Below are 19777 nucleotides of genomic sequence, written 5' to 3'. Positions count from 1 at the left end.
AATCTCTACACCCAACATGGGGCTCAAACTTACCACCCCAAGATCAAGAGTCACATGCTCTACTGACTGAGCTGGCCAGGCACCCATGAAGTGAATCTTTTAAAGCCTATTTCACATCATGTCTTTCCTCTGCATAACCCTTCAATTGCTCTCCATTTCATGGACAAAAACCCAGAGGCCCTTTGCTGGTCTACAGAGCCCTTCATGATTTGGTCCCCATAAAATAGTTTCCTACCCTTCCTTCTTACTACTCTTTCTATAGCACTTATTACCTTTAAAATATTATAAGGCTTATTTATGGTCTCTCTCTCCACGCCAGGACCTAAGTTCCACTACAGAATGATCTTTGCTTTCTTCATTTTGTATCACAAATGTCTCTAGAACAGTTCCTGGTCTCTAACAGAAGTTCATGATAGTGTTGGTCAAAGAATGAAAAGTTACATTATAATTTTATTAATACTTAAATATGACAAAAGTGAAAACAAAGTTACCACATACACTGCTATGTTAACATCTAAATACAACATAGAAAAATATCACAAAAGAAGAAACACAAAAACATAAATCGGGGAAGATTTATTTAATGTGACAAGTGTGCTTGCCTGTTGATAAGCTCGCTCCAGTCAGGAACACAGGACGACAGTGCTACCCGCATATCTGCAGCACCATTCAATCCATTTCTTTCCTTTGTTTTTACCTGGGTTAGGACTGAAAACCCAAGCTCGCACAAATTAGCTGTTGTGAATGGTAACAGAAGCGGGATGCTCTTTCTACTTAGCAGAGGGAAGTCTTCCTTTACCTTAATCCAAAATGCTGATAATGTTAATGCTTCGTAATCAGTCTTCAATGTGTAAGAAGAACTGAGCTGCAGTAATTCACTCTCTTCTCCAGGCACCAAATTTAACTCGATTATTGATTCTGGGTTTCGAAAAGCAAAGGGATCTTTTACCCAGCTGTTTTCTCTTAATGTTTCAAATTTCTCTTCTGGGAAGAAATGGTTAAAAGTTTGAGACAGAGAAGTCAGATGCACCAATATCTCTAATTTTATTTCTTTCAAAAGGTTTTCACTAATAGCATTCTCTTCAATATGTTGCAAAAATCTTGGAAACATGTAGTAGCTGGGACGGTTGCTTTTAAGCCTCATTTGCCACAACAACGTCTTTCGGAACCCCTGGATGCGTTCCACATGTTGGAATATATTGCTACTTTTCCCTTGTAGTTTTAAACTCAGTTCATGAAGAATGCCAAAAATATCAGTTAAATATGCCAATTTCATCACCCAAATGTCATCTTCTAAAATACTTGCCAAGTGAGATTTTTTTTCAGTAAGAAAAGTGTGGATCTCATTCCTGAGTTCGTAAACTCTGCTTAGTATTTTGCCGCGAGACAACCAACGAACTTTGGTATGATACAGTAAGTGGGTATGATTCGTTCCAATCTCTGAACAAAATGTTTCGAGAAGCTGGTTATTAAGTTGGCTTCCTTAAATAAAGTTGGCAACTTTCACTGCGTTTTTCAGTACTTCCATGAGATTCTGTGGAATCTCTCTGGAGGCGAAAGCTTCACGATGGATAAAACGGTGATTCCACACAGCACCGTTATCAGTAACTTCTAGCAATTTTCTAAGCACTCTGCTGTGTCTTCCAGTTTTGCTTGCTGCTCCGTCACTCGTAATTCCTTTGCAGTTCTTCCAGTTCAGTTTATATTGGCCAGCGATGCACTTCTCTAATTCTGTAAAAATCTCTAATCCACTTAGGTGTGAGGTTATATTTAAACAACACAAAAAGTCCTCCATGAAGTCATTTTGCCACGCGTATCTAACATAAACCAAGAGTGTTGTGCCGCTCCCCAGATCAGTGCTCTCATCGAGCTGGATCTCAAAGTCTATACCAGTCTGTAACCGGGTAAGAAGCATCCTTTCTAAGTGTTCCGCAATAGCACACATTCGAAGAGATATTATGTTATCACTAGATATCATTTTTAATTTGTCAGCTGATTTGTCATCAAAAATTGCACGTACCGTATCCAAACATGCTGGAAGAATGATGTTTTCAGCCACCGTGTGAGCCATTTTTCTCTTTTGCCACTTGATAAGCAGCCAGATATGATGATAGTAAGGCCTTCTCACTAACAGCTGTAGGACAACCAAGAAATTGTGTGGACAACTTTACATCCTTTTTCTTTCTTTGGAAATACTCAAGAGGCTTATCAGTGAGTTCAGCATGCTGAGTTTCTAAGTGCCTTTTTAATTTAGAAGGTTTTAAGCTTTCATTTGCAAGAATATTATTATAAATAACACACTGAGGTCTGTCATTTTCAAAGGGTTTTTCACATTTGATAAAACCGTATTTTAAATAATTGTCATGTCTTGCAGTTTTTTCTTTTTGAAATGTGGCTCACATGAAGTTGAAGTTTGCAGATTAGAGTCAGTGTTTCTCTCAATATGCTCACTACTCACATTTCCAGATCCAGCAGCTGAACTTGGACAAGCTTCTGCACATATCACTTCATTTTTCCTCTCTCTTTTAAAAAAGATAGGATCCATTTTAAAAGCAACTCTGATTAAATGTTTTAAATGGTACTAAAAGAATTACATATATATTTATACACATATATGGCCTAGATAACATCTTTCCAAAAAACATAGTTTGCAAATGCATCTCAGTTGAACATTTCAGACTTCACATCTAGTTGTAAGTCATGGTAACATAAAACTAGACTGCTCACCAACTTTATTATTATGAAAAGTCAATAAGACATGAGTGGACAAATGCTTAAAAAAACATTTCTTGGTCAGTATACACTCTATTCATTATATACCCTACATTAATTAATTATCTTTTCAGATATTGAAATTGACCTTAGTATTCCTGGTAGCACAATTCTGGCAAAGGATTCACACAAAGCACTTGATGTATTTTACTTTGTTTTAAAAAATTTTTCAGTGTGACTCACAGAACTGATTTCATAACTTTCTAATAGGTCATACACAGAATGTGAAAAATATTGATATAGAGAGATTTTCCTCTGCTGAGCTGAGCTTGAGTATGTCTGCTTGATGATCAAAGCAGCTAGCTAATCTGTTAGGCTGCTGGCTGGTACAGGAACTTTCTTGAAGTGGTAGGTATATATCCTACATTTTCATTATTGATACTTTATGGTGGTAAGAGTTTTAAGAATTCCAGTTATGGTCTGACCCCATGAGGATCCAATGAGGCTCTCCATGGCTAGGTCAACTACCAAGTCAGACCTGATGATATATTTTTAGAACTTTCTTGAACTTCATCCTTGACCTGGGAATAAGAGCAGAGAGATGACATTAAAGCTTTATAATACAGATGGTATTATTGCCAGTTATGGCAACCTTCAGGATATCCAAGGTCATGGGTGCTGAAACAAAAGGCTTAAAGCTCTTCTCATCACTATGTTATATCAGCTTAGGTCTATTTCTATAAGGCAAATCATCTAAACCAGTATTGGTAAATAGAAAAAATGATGTCAGGAGCACCTGGGTAGCTCAGTCAGTTGAGCATCCAACTTCAGCTCAGGTCATTATCTCACAGTTTGTGAGTTCAAGCCCCGCAGCAGGCTCTGTGCTGACAGCTCAGAGCCTGGAGCCTGCTTCAGATTCTGTGTCTCCCCCTCTCTCTGCCCCTCCCATGCTCATGTACTGTCTTTCTCTGTCTCTCAATAATAAAAACGTTTAAAAAAATTAGAAAAAAAGAAAGTAAATAAATTTTTTAACTAAAAAAAACAAGAAAAATTGATGTCAATAAAACCTGGATGTTGGCATCAGGAATTGCAAAATACACTTAATAAAGCTGAATACAGCAAGAGGTGCCTGGGTGGCTGTTTGTTAAGTGTCTGACTTCAGCTCAGGTCATGATCTCGTGGTCTGAGAGTTCAAGCCCTCTGGCGGGCTTGGTACTGACAGCTTGGAGTCTGGAGCCTGCTTTGGATTCTGTATCTCCCTCTCTCTGCCCCTCCCCCACTCACACTCCGTCTCTCAAAAATAAATAAATGTTAAAAAATTTGGGGTGGGAGGGCGCCTGGGTGGCTCAGTCGGTTAAGCGTCCGACTTCAGCTCAGGTCATGACCTCACGGTTCATGGGTTTGAGCCCCCCATTGGGCTCTGTGCTAACAGCTAACTCAGAGCCTGGAGCCTGTTTTCAGATTCTGTAGCTCCCTCTCTCTCTCTGAGCCTCCCCTGCTCACGTTGTCTCTCTCTCTCTCAGAAATAAATAAAACATTAAAAAAATTTTTTTTTTAATTTTTGAAAAGCTGAATACAGCAAGCCATGGAGGAGCATGGTTCATTTGCCATTTTAGACTTCCTCTTAGCCCAGTTTGGGTATGTCCATCTTAGAAGTACAGGTATCCCCTACTTTCTAAAAGTTGGTGTGATGCCATTTCACATTTCAGACAGACCTACACTAATACCTGTTTTTGCTAACTGAAAGAAATCTAAAGAGGATTTTCTATGAAAAAAGCCATTACCATCTTAACGTAGGTCTTTGGTAAAAGCAAAGTGGCCTAACATCAACTTTCTGAAAGCAGGGGATTTCATAGGAATGCTCTGAGGGGACACTGGGGCTTCCTGCACTGTTGTTTGATCTTAGTGTTATTTGGGTCTTAGTATCATAACCCAGGACTTACTTATGTACCCTTCCATCAAGTTGTTTCACCGTTTTGGGGGAAAGAGGGAAAGTCTTATACTTACTGTGTTGTTTACTAGAAATTCAACAACTTAAGGGTGCCTGAGTGGCTCAGTCAGTTAAGTGTCTGACTCTTTTGATTTCAGATCAGGTCATGATCTCATGGTTTGTGAGTCTTAACCCCACATCTGGCTCAGTGCTGACAGTGTGGAGCCTGCTTTGGATTCTCTCTCCCCCACTCTCTGGCCCTCCTCTGCTCATGCTCTTTCCCTCCCAAAATAAGTAAATAAATTTTAAAAAAAGAAATTCAACACTTTACAGTGTGAATAGCTTTTATCAGAATTTTTTGCATTAATATTTCCTTATTACTTGTATTCTTGATGCTCTCTGGCATCTGGATTCTCACTAATCAGGGAGGGATTGGCCATCCCCCAAAACTACCCTAGAGATGGCAAACAATAAAACTGATAGCAAACAACTAAACACCAGTTAACAACTTTCATATGCAAACTAACCATTCCAGAGTCCATTGAGCACGCACGCGCGCATGCATACACACACACACACACACACACACACACACACACACACACACACACACACACCACCCCATCCCCATCAAACTCTTAAACTCTGGCAATATTCCCATCTGCCCAATCATCTCAGGGCCAGCTATCTGACAACTAGGGACAGCCCCTATGCCCTAGAGCCTATTGAAATAATCAAAAACCCAATTTTAAACCTGCTTAACCAGCTCACCCTGCCTCACTGATTCTCTTCCTAGAAAACCCAGGCTTTTCCACAATACAGGCTTTTCTGAAATTTTCCTTCCACTCCCGCTGCCTCCTGACCAATCCCGTGTTTCCCCACATGGCCCCCTAGCATGGCTTGGCATTCTCTACCTCCTGTCTCTAGGAATCTGGGAGTATAAAAACTTCCTATTTTGTGACATTTCTGTGTCTATATGTCTTATCATGCCTGATTAAAACAAATCCTGAATATGTTTTGAATAGTTTCTTGTTGTTGTTATTGTTCTAGTTACAAAGTCATATAGTTTGGTCCTAATCCTATTTTCCCCATGAGGTCTGTTATTTTTCAGTATAAAAATTCTGCATTCCAGGAAGTCATAGTGTTAAAACTGAAACACACATTATCTTAAGATTACTTATTAATTGCCTGGTGAATGGATTTGCCCCATTCACTTGAGAGGAATATTAGAATCCCCCAATTAGGGGACACACTAAATATTTTCATTCTAGCTGCCACCAATTCTCCACCTGAGTGAAGCAGAGTAGAGAATACTTATATACTAGGATGCAAGCAAGGTATGGGTATAAGGAATAGCTGGTGGCTCTGACAAATGTGCTACACGTTAGTTCAATGTCATCAATGTTCATCAGCCTGTTGTCATTGTATTTATGTGGGGACCTAATCTTTTAATTATACAGCCAGCTTTGGGGCGCCTGGGTGGCTTAGTCGGTTAAGCGTCCGACTTGGGCTCAAATCATGATCTCACAGCTTGTGGGTTCGAGCCCCACATCGGGCTCTGTGCTGATGGAGCCTGCTTCAGATTCTTTGTCTCTCTTTTGCTCTGCCCCTCCCTTGCTCATGTTCTCTCTCTCTCTCTCTCTCTCAAGAATAAACATTAAAAAAATATTTTTTTATTTATAAAGCCAACTTTGAAAGAGGCATCAGAGAATGGTAACCTTGAATAAAAAAGATGTCAGAAAAGACGATAAAAGAAAAGACTATAGTCTTGGTGATATTCTATTGTGAGACTTCACTAATTATATCTATATGGACTTTACTATTAACAATAATTTGGCAATTGACAAATGTATGACACGTATCCATCACTACAATACCATACAGAGTATGTTCATTGCCCTAAAACTCCTATGTTCTGCCTACTCATCTCTATCTCCCTCCAATCCCTGGTAATCACTGATTTAAAAAAAAAAAATGTCTCCCGTTTTACCTTTTCTGGAATGTCATATAATTGGAATTTACAGTATGAAGAATTTTTACATTGGCTTCTTTTACTTAGTAATACGTATTTAAGGTTCCTCCATGCCTTTTCATGGGTTGACAGTTCATTTCTTTTTAGCACAGAATACTAGTCCATTGTCTGGATATAAAAGTTTATTTATCCATGCACGTACTGAAAGACTTCTTCGTTGCTTCCAAAGTTTGGCAATTTTTTTTTAAGTTTATTTATTTTGAGAGAGAAAGTGTAAGTGGTGGAGGGGCAGAGAAAGAGGAGAGAGCCAGAATCCCAAGCAGGCTCTGCACTGCCTGCGTGGAGCCTGACACAGGGTTTGAACTCATGAATGGTGAGATCATGACCCAAGCCAAAGTTGGACACTTAACTGCCTGAGCCACCTAGGTACCCCCCAATTTTTTTTAATGAAAAAAGCAGCTATAACTATCAGTTGTAGATTTTTGTGTGAATATAACTTTTCAACTCCTTTGGGTAAATACAAGGGTATCTGATTGCTGGACTGTACATACGGGTGAATTTTAAATGAGGATCCCAGCAAAGGCTGTGTATCTTTTTGTTGCTGGAGCATACCATAATTGCGGATACAGATTAGGCATTATAGACAAAGTGTAGTTGTTGATTGATTTTTTTTTTGAAAATGGTGTCAATGTTAATTCATTTATACTGGCTGACTTCAAATGCCCAAGGGACTACTCTGAGGATCTCATGAATCATAATGGAGTAGCATGGTACTCAGGTACCTTGTTGGAGGGTCTCTCTGATATGAAATGTCAGAAAACAGAAGCAAGTTAGAACTGAAGAGTACAGATCTGAAGGTACAGGCAGAAGTAAAGGTGGCTGTGAGATGGGTCACACGATGTAGCATAATTCAGTGAAAAACAGGGATGTGAAGAGCTGGTCAAGAGAAATCTATCCTATTTGGTAAGTTTAGCACTGGACAAATGTTAAATCTTGAATTTAAGGGCTGAAACTTTACAAAAAGCTTTAATGGGCATCTTGGAGCAATGCTGGAAAGTAACTTCAGAACTGTGCCAGCAAGGGAGCAGCAGACGCCATGTGAGAAGACAGGTTGCTACCAGAGTAGGATTAAGTTGTAATGTGCAATAGTACAAAATGCATCACCTGGTCTCTAGGCTAGCACTCTTTGGGCATAGTTTTCTGTTTATAGTAATATAAAGGAACGGTGCCATCAGGAAGACCTACAGACAGAGACAGAGGTCAGTGTTTATTTATCAACATGACTAGTTATTATAAATGCTTTAACTATGGCTAAGTAGCCTAAGGAACTAGAAATCTACTGTATATAGTACCAGACTATGCTTAAAAAGATGTGCACCTGGGAGAGAATTCAGGGACTGGTAGATGCCTTTGACTTCATCTCAGTTAGAAGTTTCCCTGAAAGATGACATGTTCCAAATATTTCACTGTGGTCTGAAAAAGGCGAAGCTTTTCTTATGTCCTATCTTCCAAAATAGGTTAGTAGGATGAAAGTTCATTTCTCTTGGATGTCAGAGCATGGTGTATTATCATCAGCGTTTAAACCGGAACTAATTGGAAAATCAACTGCACTTAGATTTCTTTTTAATGAATAAGAAGAGTTGGAGGGAAATTCACAGTAGACTTAAATGCAATCTGACTCAGATATACAGCTGCCCTTAAAAGGTGAAAGAGAATAATTACTGATTTCTTCTCAGTTAAAATTTCCAATAGAGAAGCTCACTTGTTTTTAATACTTCTTTCCCTACAAGAAATCTCAAACCACTATAGTGGGGTTTTTTTTGTTTTGTTTTTAAATATTTTTTTAAATTAATCTTTACACCCAACTTGAGGCTTGAACTTTCAATCCCAAGATGAAAAGTAGCATGCTCTCCCAATTGAGACAGCCAGATGCCCCTCAAACATTACAATTTTAAGGATAAAATATGCCATGGCCCCCAGGTATTTTATAGATATTTACCTAATATAGGTAAAGAAAAATGTGTCTCAATAAAAAAAAAAAAAATGGAGCTAAATGTGCTCCAAAGTCTTTAGTTTGCCCTCCCTTTTCGTAACTTGTCTCTGAAAGGTGTCTTAATGGGAAGTCAATTTTGGGTGACAGGCTCAAATCTGAAGTTTTTGGTCTAATCATAAGTTGTGGAATTTTAATTTAAAGAGACATATCCGTAATTAGAAGTCAACATACATCGGAGCATACACATACCATAACGTGATCGAGTACATCAGTGTAATTCCACAGCCCAGCTGGGCTCTGCTGGGACAGATCCCTTCTGGCCAAAACTTAAAAAATCATAAATGTGTGCACTGATGCTTAAGATACACGCATTGAGGTTGACTGTTGTCATTTCTGAGCAATAATGCTCTTTAATCAGACGTACATATAGTGTAGCTATCTTTTATGACAAAATTTCAATTCAGGTGACCAACTAGTTGTAGTGGAAAGTTTTTTATATACTAAGATGCATTAATATAGTCGTGTGATGTGGTTTCAGGTTGCTGATTTTGCACTAATGAATCTTATCTACCTGTTCCTAGAATGTGTTTGTCTATGGTAGGAACTCAGTAAATGTATCTGAAATAAATGAGAGAATGAATGACACTAGTTTTACCAGTCAGTGAAAAATAAATTACCTAACTATATTTGAACAGTTTGGCAATATGTAAGACAAAGGCTAGTAAAACATATTCCTTAAAATAGGATAATCAAAGATATCCTATTTCACAATAAGCTGCTTACGTTAAAGTAGCAGAAAGAATGGTCCTATAAAAACACAAATGTAAACTATGTTTAGATTTAGTTTATAAAGCTTAACACCTAAATCTACCTAAGAATTACTCACCTAAAATACTAGTATCTCATTTGTATTATTAAGTATGAATTACTATTTTTTCAGACAAAATCAACTGTCATTTAATCATTCTGGTTTTTTCTATTTTTACTACTCCTACTTCAACCCAATCATCTTGGGAGTTTATAATTGGCTATGCTTCAGACTGTTGTATTCAAAAAGCATTTTTTTTTAAAAGTTTATTTCTTTTTGAGAGGGCGTGATCACAGGAGTGAGGGAGGGGCAAACAGAGAGGGAGAGAGAGAATCCCAAGCAGGCTCCACACTGCCATCCAGAGCCCAACACATGGCTGAACCCACAGACAACTGAGGTCATGATCTGAGCTGAAATCAAGTCTGATGCCTGACAGACTAAGCCACCCAGGCACCCTCAGAAAGTATTCTTAAAGAGCTAACTCCCTCTCCTAAATCAGACAATTCACCGACAGTAATAGCAGAGGTAATGTATTAGTACCAGGATATAGACCTGGTAGAAGCGGTGATGAAAAGCATGGTGAAATCCTTTTTTTTTTTTAAGTTTATTTATTTATGAAGTAATTTCTATCCCTAATGTGGGGCTCAAACTCCCAATCTCTGAGATCAAGAGTCTCAAGCTCTTCTGACTCAGACTGCCAGGCTCCCGCCAGGTAAGTCCTTTTTTAACTGAAACAGGATGCAAGACATCGGCTAAGTGAACACAGAAGTAGAAAATGTTGCAAGTTTGACGGAAGAAGGTGTGAAATAGTCCTTCAGGAAGGTGGTGCTATGAATGGTCTAGGAAAATGTTTCAGGATTTTCAGCAAGTTATACATGATTGTCTTATACGTTTAATGCAATGATTATTATTGCTGTAAGCTTAACAGGTGGTCTTTAATTCCCTGACACCAATTCTTGTATCTTAGATAGATCTCCATAGTATTACGAATATTATCTTCTAAAAATACAGTTTTTGGGAGTGCCTGGGTGGCTCAGTTGGTTAAGTGTCCCTCGTTGGCTCACATCATGATCTCACAGTTTGTGAGTTCGAGCCCCGCAGCAAGCTCTGTGCTGGCATCTGGAAGCCTGGAGCCTGCTTTGGATTCTGTGTCCCCCTTTCTTTCTGCCCCACCTCCACTTGCGCTCTGCCTGCCTCTCTCTCTCTCTCTCTCAAAAATAACATTTAAAAAATAATAAAAATAAAAATACAGATTATTTATTGTTATTGCCAGGTACTCATAAAAAATAGTTTTGATCAGTTTTCTCATAATTCAAAAACCTCTAATGGTTCTCAGCTAGTGCATTCTCCTCATGGCAATATCTTTAAATCTAAGCCTCATCTTATCTTTCATACAACTCTACTAGGTTTTAAGCTCTAGAACTGTCAAAGTTCTTGAACTTCGTCAAGCAAGTCCATGATTCTGGTTTTGACTAGTATTCTGTTTGTATGGAATATTATTTAAGTCATTTGAGATCCTATTCATTCTTTCAAAGATTTCAGCATTTGTGTCAGGACTGAAACAGCATTCAAATGCTATAGCATCCATTCACTTAACTAACGTTTAGGAACTTACAATGTATCAGGCACTGGGCATACAAAGCCAAAAAAAAAAAAAGATAAATACTGAAAAATTAATATAAGGGAATACCTGCTCAGCTTTTATGATGAATGAACCAGAGTTACATCACACTGGTAATCTTAAACATTAAGTAAACAAGCAAGCTACCAAAGGATATATACGTTGCTGATTGCTAAAATTATGCAAAAACAGTGCTATATATGTAATTAAAATTAAAACACAAAGGTGCTTGGCAGAGTGGTTACCTTGGGCAAGAGGGAACAGAATGAGATACGGTGGAGCAAAGGACTTCAATTTATATTATCAAACAATAAGTGTAATTTACTTCTGCAGCTGGGTGGCAAATACACAATGTATGATTTATACTTTTGTCTGTATAAAATATTCTTCATTTGTAAAGGATATGTAAGGCTTGATTCCCTCCTGAAGATACTGCAGATCTGCCTCATAACCAGTCACCTAAAATTACCTTCCATCTCTTGTTCTCTCGTTTCCCGTATTGCCTTGATGCACTCATTAGGTAGCACACTAGACCCTAAGGGTAGGAACTTGCAGATAGCACCTTTAGGTACATTCACATGTTATCCTCTTCCCAGCGGATTCCTGACTTCTCCCCCGCCCTCTGGGGTCCAACTAGACCTTCTAAGAATTTCAGCTTGCCCCCTTCCGACCGACCCTAGAATAGCTCCCCTCAGAAACCCGGGACATCTCCCGCTAGCCGGCTCTGGTCCATCCCTATCAGAGGCTGCCTTTCTTCTCACCTCCAGCCCAGCGCCACAAGCCTCCCGCTTCGCTCGACGAGCAGCGGCTCAGCTCGCCCCCAAGCCCCCACCCATTCCCTACGCAACACCACTTCCGGTCTAACCTCGGCGTTCACAAACGTCTCATTTCCAGCGGAGGGGGGTGGGCCGGCTCCGCCCTCTGCGCACGCGCAAAACGGCGGACTGGGCCGAAATTTTCGCCTCCCGGCGCTCTCGCGGCAGTCTCGCGGTATTTGCTTCTTCAGCGGGAGGTATTTGAACGCTCTGGCGGTAACCTACCCCTGGGTGGTCAGCTTGGGCGGATTCGATCTTAAGTCGACGTTGGAGTGTGGTCTCGCGGTCGTTCGGTCCCACTAGGCCCCGGCGCGGGCGAGGGTCGTCCCGGCCAAGTCTCAGCGCCATGGGGGCGGAGAAGAGGCTGCCGGCGGCTCGGGAGGCCTTTCAGCTGGCGCAGCAGCCGCACCAGAACCCGGCGAAGCGGGTGGTGGCGCCGAGCCGCACCTGCTGCAAGGTCAGCGCGGCCCCAGCCTCGCCCGGAGTCCCCGCTGCGCCCCCGGGACCCACGAGTGATCCTCTGAGCGCCCGCTAATCCTGACGGTCTTCGTAAAAGGATTGTAGGGAATTTTGAGTTTTAGTACCATCTTTCCTGGTTTACTTATTTAGAGACCCATATTGTATTTACTAATCATGATCTTGTGTCTCTTTAGGTGAACAGTTCACTGATTTTTAACATACATCTTCATTTCATTAAACTAGGTTTAAGATACAACTATAGATACATATTTATGTTTCTGCTCTTGTAATGATTTTAACAAAACACACTTCTTAATTATTGACAAGATCAGTGCAAATAAGTGCATCTTTGTTACAAACCAGAGATTTTTCAGATTGATATAGTTATCCCTTTTTTTTTTTTGGTGGACTCCACACCCGGTGCCTGTGGTGGGGGGCGGGGGTAAGGGGAGGTGGTGGTGGTGGTGACCCACCTCCGCTGGTACTCAAAACCCTGAGATCAATACCTGAGCTGAGATTCAGAATCTGCCACTTAACCAACTGAGCCCTCCAGACGCCCCTGTATTTATTGCCTTTTATAGTTAATTAATTAAAATAATTTTTAAAATATAATTAAAAAATAGAAAAAAATGTTAGGTGCAGAAGTTTTTATTTTAACTCAGACTTCACACATATTGATCAGTAAATATGTTTTTTAAATTTTTTATTAGTTTATTTTTGAGACAGAGACAGACAGAGCATGAGCAAGGGAGGGGCAGAGAAAGAGGGAGACACAGAATCTGAAGGAGGCTCCAGGCTCTGAGCTGTCAGTACAGAGCCTGATGCGGGGCTTGAACCCACAAACTGCAAGATCATGACCTGAGCTGAAGCCGGACGCTCAATCGGCTAAGCCACCCAGGTGCCCCTGATCAGTAAATATTTTACAAGCACAAACTACCTAGAGAGAAATGCTCTCTCCTTCCTAGTCTCCATCCAGTACTGTCCTTCATAGTCTTCTACAGGTAACTATTTTTAATCAGTTTCATGTTTATCTTTCCATTCTTCATGCAAATACAAGCAAATGTGACTATGCATTCTTATTTCCCTCCATTCCCTTCTTCAATATTTTCTGCATTATTTTGCAGTTTGCTTTTTTCACTTCATAGTATATTCTGGATACTCCTTATCACTATCTAGTTAAATTTCCTCATTTTCTCCCCTTTTTTAACTGTCACATATTCCATTTTGTGGACATACTCCAATTTATAGCCAATCCACGATGTGTACACACTTGTTTCCAGCATTTACACATTCAAAGCATTTTTTTTTAATGTAGTCTTTACACCCAAGGTGGGGCTCAAACTCACAACCCTGAGACCAAGAGGTGTGCTCTGCAGACCAAGCCAGCCAGGTCCCTGAGAAACGATGTTTTAATGAATACATATAATTTCCTACATTTGCACTGGTAACTGTCAGATTGTCTGAACAGAACTGGGTCAAATAGGGAATTTTTTAAATTTATTTTTAAAATTTATATCCCAGTTAGTTAGCATATAGTGCAACAATGATTTCAGGAGTAGATTCCTTAATGTTCCTCACCCATTTAGCTCCTTCTCCCTCCCACAACCCTTCTAGTAACTCTCTGTTCTCCATATTTAAGAGTCTCTTATGTTTTGTCCTCCTCCCTGTTTTTATATTCTTTTTGCTTCCCTTCCCTTAGGTTCATCTGTTTTGTAGCTTGAAGTCCTCATGAGTGAAGTCATATGATAAATGTCTTTCTCTGACTAATTTCTCGTAGCATAATACCCTCTAGTTCCATCCACATAGTTGCAAATGGCAAGATTTCATTCTTTTTGATTGCTGAGTAATACTCCATTGTATATATATCACATTTTTTTAAATGTTTATTTATTTTCAAGAGAGAGAGAGGGGGCAAGCAGGGGAGGGGCAGAGAGAGAGGGGGACACAGAATCCGAAGCAGGCTCCAGGCTCTGAGCTGTCAGCACAGAGCCTTATATGGGACTTGAACCCACGAACCCCATATGAGATCATGACCTGAACCGAAGTCAGACGCCTAACTGACTGAGCCACCCAGGTGCCCCATACCACATCTTCTTTATTCATTCATCCATTGATGGACATTTGGGCTCTTTCCCTACTTTGGCTATTGTTGATAGCGCTGCTATAAACATTGGGGTGCCTGTGCCCCTTCAAAACAGCACACCTGTATCCCTTGGATAAATACCTAGTAATGCAATTGCTGGGTCATAGGGTAGTTGTATTTTTAATTTTTGAGGAACCTTCATACTGTTTTCCAGAGTGGTTTCCCCAATTTGCATTCCCACCAACAGTACAAAAGAGATGCTCTTTCTCTGCATCCTCGCCAACATCTGTTGTTGTCTGAGCTGTTAATGTTAGCCATTTTGACCAGTGTGAGGTGGGATCTCATCGTGGTTTTGATTTGTATTTCGAAATTTTTTTTTTAAGTTTATTTTGAGAGACAGAGACAGCATAAGTGGGGAAGGGGCAGAGAGAGAAGAGAAGGAGAGAATCCTACACTTCTTTGCCAGAGCCCAACTCCTGGCTGGAATTCATAAAACCTTGAGATCACGGCGTGAGCTGAAATCAAGTTGGAGGCTTAACCGACTGAGCCACCTAGGTACCCATTTTAGTAGATCTATTTGTAAATGTGATAAATACTGAAGCTGCCCTTCATAGAGTGAAGGGCCAAGTATGAGAGGGTTTTTTTGTTTTTTTGTTTTTTTTTTTTGAGGAGGAAGAGGTTTGGGAATCACTGGACTATAACCAAGGGGACATTTTATGATAGACAAGAAATTTGTAAGTGAAATAACAGTGTGGGAATATGAGTTACAATGATAAACAACATATCAAAAAGAAATTGCTGTATTATAGGAAGGCATAAATAGAAAAGGCAGTGTTGAATTGACACCAGTGGCTTTTTTCTTCCCCCCATATTTTTTAACTGAACTGTATGTATATTTGGTACATTTTTCTAAATAGATTGAAAGGTGTGTGGAAGAATCAAAAGAATCTTTTGTAATCAAAATCTGTGCTGCCTTTCTCCATAACGGTAGTAATTAAAAAACAGGAGAGACAGGAGTAAATGATTATTCAAGTCTATTTTCCTTAATAAGTTCTTCTGGGTAGGCATTTAAGAGTTATTAAGGAATAAAAATTTTAGTTTGCTGAGAAATTATTAATATCTTGAAGAGTCTTAGGTCAGTGCTAGGGATAAAGACTTATCCATGTAGTTTGTGAAGGATTGAATATTTCTGGTTCTTAAAACATTTTTTGGGAGCACTTGTTCATACCTTAAATACACTATGATAGTCTGTAAATATGAACCTGCAGCAGAGTGAGAAATAGAATTTGCAGCAGTTTATTTTACTTCATTTAGCCAAACAGAAGGCCGATGAAGACAGTGACATTCTAAGTTATTTTAATTATTTTACCTTCTCTTTTTTAAAAATATTTACTTATTTTTGAGAGACAGAGAGAGACAGATCATGAGCAGGGGAGGGGCAGAGAGAGAGGGACACACAGAATCTGAAGCAGGCTCCAGGCTCTGAGCTGTCAGCACAGAGCCTGATGTCGGACTCGAACCCACAATCTGTGAGATCATGACCTGAGCTGAAGTCAGACGTTTAACCGACTGAACTACCCAGGCGCCCCATTTTACCTTCTCTTGAAAGTATTCTGGAGTTTTGTCATTTTTTATTAACATATACAGTAAGTGTATATATCATTTAAAAATCTGGGCTTGGGGTGTCTGGGTGGCTTAGTTGGTTAAGTATCCAATTCTTGATTTCAGCTCAGGTCGTGATCTCACAGTTCATGATTTTAAGCCCCATGCTGGGCTCCTCCCTGAGGACGCTGAGCCAATTTGGGATTCTCCCTCCTTCTCTCTCTGCCCCGCCACTGCTTGCTATCTCTCTAAATAAATAAACTTTAAAAAATTACTGAGTTTAAAGCTTTAAGAGCTTATAAAATTTATTTTATTTTTTTTAATGTTTATTTTCTTTTTGAGAGAGTGGACAAGCAGCGGAGGGGCAGAGAGAGAGAGAGGGACAGAGGATCTAAAGCACGTTCCGCAATGACAGCAGTGAGCCTGATGTGAGGCTCAAACTCAGGAACCATGAGATCATGACCTGAGCCAAACTGGGACACTCAACCAACTGAGCCACCCAAACACCCCAAGAGCTTGCATAATTTATAGAAAATACAGCTAGGGGGGCGCCTGGGTGGCTTAGTCGGTTGAGCGTCTGACTTTCGCTTAGGTCATGATCTCGCGGTTCGTGGGTTCGAGCCCCGCGTTGGGCTCTGTGCTGACTGCCAGCTCAGAGCCTGGAGCCTATTTCAGATTCTGTGTCTCCCTCTCTCTCTGATCCTCCCCTGCTCACGCTGTCTCTCTCTGAGTCTCAAAAATAAGTAAAAACATTTTTTAAAAATCCACAAAGCAATCAATGGGATTCATCACATCAGTAAAAGAAAGAACTGCATGATCCTCTCAATAGATGCAGAGAAAGAATTTGACAAAATATAACATCCTTTCTTGATAAAAACCCTTAAGAAAGTAGGGATANCATGGAAAATCTTGTCTACTCTCACCTAGTCCCCACTTTCCTAGGTTGTTTTAAATAAGACCCCAATATAAAATCATTTCAGTCATCAATATTTCAGTACATATTTCCAAAATATAAGAACTCATAAAAAAACTATAACACTACTAGCACAACTAGAATAATAATTTCTTAATACAGTAATATCCAGTCAATGTTAAAATTTCCCTATTTCAAACATTTATTTAGTTTTCTCATTCAAATCATAACCTTAAGGGGGTGCCTGGGTGGCTTAGTCGGTTAAGCGTCCGACTTTTGCTTAGGTCATGATCTCGCGGTTCGTGGGTTCGAGCCCCGCGTTGGGCTCTGTGCTGACTGCCAGCTCAGAGCCTGGAGCCTATTTCAGATTCTGTGTCTCCCTCTCTCTCTGATCCTCCCCTGCTCACGCTGTCTCTCGCTCTCTAAAAAAAAAAAAAAAAAATACAGCTAGGGATCTAAATTTATGTCATGATAAGTAAGTTCATGGTATATGTATATACACACATATTAATGTCCTATGAAGGTCACCTTATAAATATTTTTTTCTGTATGATAAAATATGATCACAATAAAAGCCAATTTATATTATAAGGTTAAGTTTAATTTATTTTAGTTACTTTTATAATGCTAGCTTATTTTTTTTTAATTTTTTTTTTATTTTGAGAGAGAAACTGTGAGTGGGGGAGGAGTGTGGGAGCTCTCAATCTCACAGAGTGTAGATCCTGATTCATGAACCATGAGATCATGACCTGTGATGAAAGCAAGAGTCGGATGCTCAATGCTCAACTGACTGAGCCACCCAAGCACCCCTATAATGCTAGTTTTAATTTTAAAAACTTAAGAACCAGTTTGAGGTAAATATATATAAATGAGTACATAGGAAGGTAAAAGACTTTTTTTTTTTTTGGTCCAAAAAGTATTGCATTCTTGTTATTTGGCAAATATTATTTCAAGTAAAGGTTATGTTGAGACTATATTAAATATATTTTTAGTATGACTATCTTAAATATATTTAGTATACCTATGCATTAAATTAACATATATATATATGCATGAATTGTAGCTTTCTCATAAGTTATTATTAAATTCTGGAATTCTGAATCTCGGGAAAATCAAATGGTTGTCATTATAATGCCACCTGGGAATAATTTGATTTTTTTTTTCATGACTGAGGCAAATAGCAATGAAGTTCAGTTTTTAGTGTGCCAGATTCTAAATAAATTCTTGGGAAGTATGCTGGAAAAGGCCAGAATGAGAATGTGTTGTGCATAAAATGGATGAAACTCTTATTAGACTAAAACATAAAATTTCAAATATGATGGTACAGGCAATCCCAGCTCTTTCAAGACTTAAGACATATGGGTAACAGTTGCTCCATGGTTAAAGGTATGTGCTACTTCACAGTTTTTTATTGATTTTAAATGCATGTAGTTGAATTTTTCCTTATTAAATATATAATATATAAGTGAGAGAAGAGAGTGTGTGATACATGCATACACCTGATTTAAAGATATAGTGTTTCAGGGTCGCCTGGGTGGCTCAGTGGTTAAGTGTCCAACATCAGCTGAGGTCATGATCTCACGGTTTGTGGGTTCAAGCCCTGCATCGGGCTCTGTGCTGACAGCTCAGAGCCTGGAGCCTCTTTTGGATTCTGTGTCTCCCTCTTTTTCTCTCTCTGCCCCTTTCTGGCTTGCACTGTCTTTCTCTCAAAAATAAATAAACATTAAAAAAATAAAGATACATTGTTTCAATAGCAATACTTTCTTTTGTGTTTATTTATTTAATCTCTACATGCAACGTGGGTACTGAAACGACCCCAAGATCAAGGCACCCCCCCTTCTTTATTTTTAAAGTCGATTGCAATCCTTTGATACCAACTTGGTATCCTATAATTTAAGTAAAATTAGAGCAGACCCACAGACAAGCACGGGTTCAGTCTCACAAGACTGCCCTGACTTCAGACACCAGCCACAAGACTCCAGTATCCCCAAACTACTTCCACTTCTACTTAGCTAACTACAAATTTGGGGGATGCCCATGACTCCCCGCCCCCCTGTACCACGGGATGAAAATTCTCTAGAATGACTGACAGAATTTAGGAAAGCAATATACTTATTATTACAGTTTTATTGTAAAGGATACAAGAGAAACAGCCAAATGGAAGAGATCTATAGGGCAAGGTATGGGATGCAGAGGGTGCAGAGCTTCTGTGACCCGTGTGGGTATGCCACCTTCCCAGCACATCAATGTATTCACCAACCTGGAAGCTTGAGCCTGGTTGTTTCAGGGTTTTTAAATGAGATTTCATTGAGTAGATATGTTTGATTAAATCATGGGCTATTTGATTGAACTCAAATCTCTCATCCCTCACCCCTACCTAGGAAAAGGGGGATGGGCCTGAAAGTTCCTGCCCTGTAATCACCTGATTGTTTTTCAGGTGATCAGCTTCCATCTTGAATCTAACTAGTGTCCTCACATCCCCAACCCCTGCTGAGTCTCCTCATTACCATAAACTCACATAAAGTTGAAAGGGACTCCAGAATAACAAGACATTCCTATCTCTCAGGAAATGCCAAGGTCTTTTGAGCTCCAAACCAGGAATCAAAATCAAATACATTTTTTATTACTCCATGAAAGAATAATAAACAGAACACATATACCTAATATCTAAGTTAAGAAATGGAATGCTGAGGTACCTTTGTTAAGTTTCTTATGGCTTTTTCTGAATGAATTCCCCCTTCTTTCCGGGGGAAACCACTATCCTGAATGTTGTGTTACTCATTACCTTTCTTTTCTAGAGTTTATTATAGTTTTAAGGCTACCTAGATGTATCCCCAAAAGAAGTACTTATCTTTGCCTTTTTTCACCT

General features: G+C 39.5%; 1 protein-coding gene across 1 annotated transcript; it reads right to left on the bottom strand.

Moving 5' to 3' along the window:
- Positions 1–430: 430 nt before the first annotated feature.
- On the bottom strand, positions 431–11921 carry FAM200B (family with sequence similarity 200 member B). The gene is given in 4 exon segments (XM_039241566.1): positions 431–2074; positions 2076–2368; positions 2371–3293; positions 11902–11921. Coding segments are annotated over 3 exon segments (1962 nt in total). The 5' UTR covers positions 2546–3293; positions 11902–11921; the 3' UTR covers positions 431–580.
- Between the last annotated feature and the right edge of the window lie 7856 nt (positions 11922–19777).

The sequence above is a fragment of the Hyaena hyaena genome, unplaced genomic scaffold, assembly GCF_003009895.1.
Source record: "Hyaena hyaena isolate Hyena2069 unplaced genomic scaffold, ASM300989v1 scaffold_195, whole genome shotgun sequence".
Lineage (NCBI taxonomy): Eukaryota > Metazoa > Chordata > Mammalia > Carnivora > Hyaenidae > Hyaena > Hyaena hyaena.
This window is presented reverse-complemented; position numbering and strand designations above follow the sequence as displayed.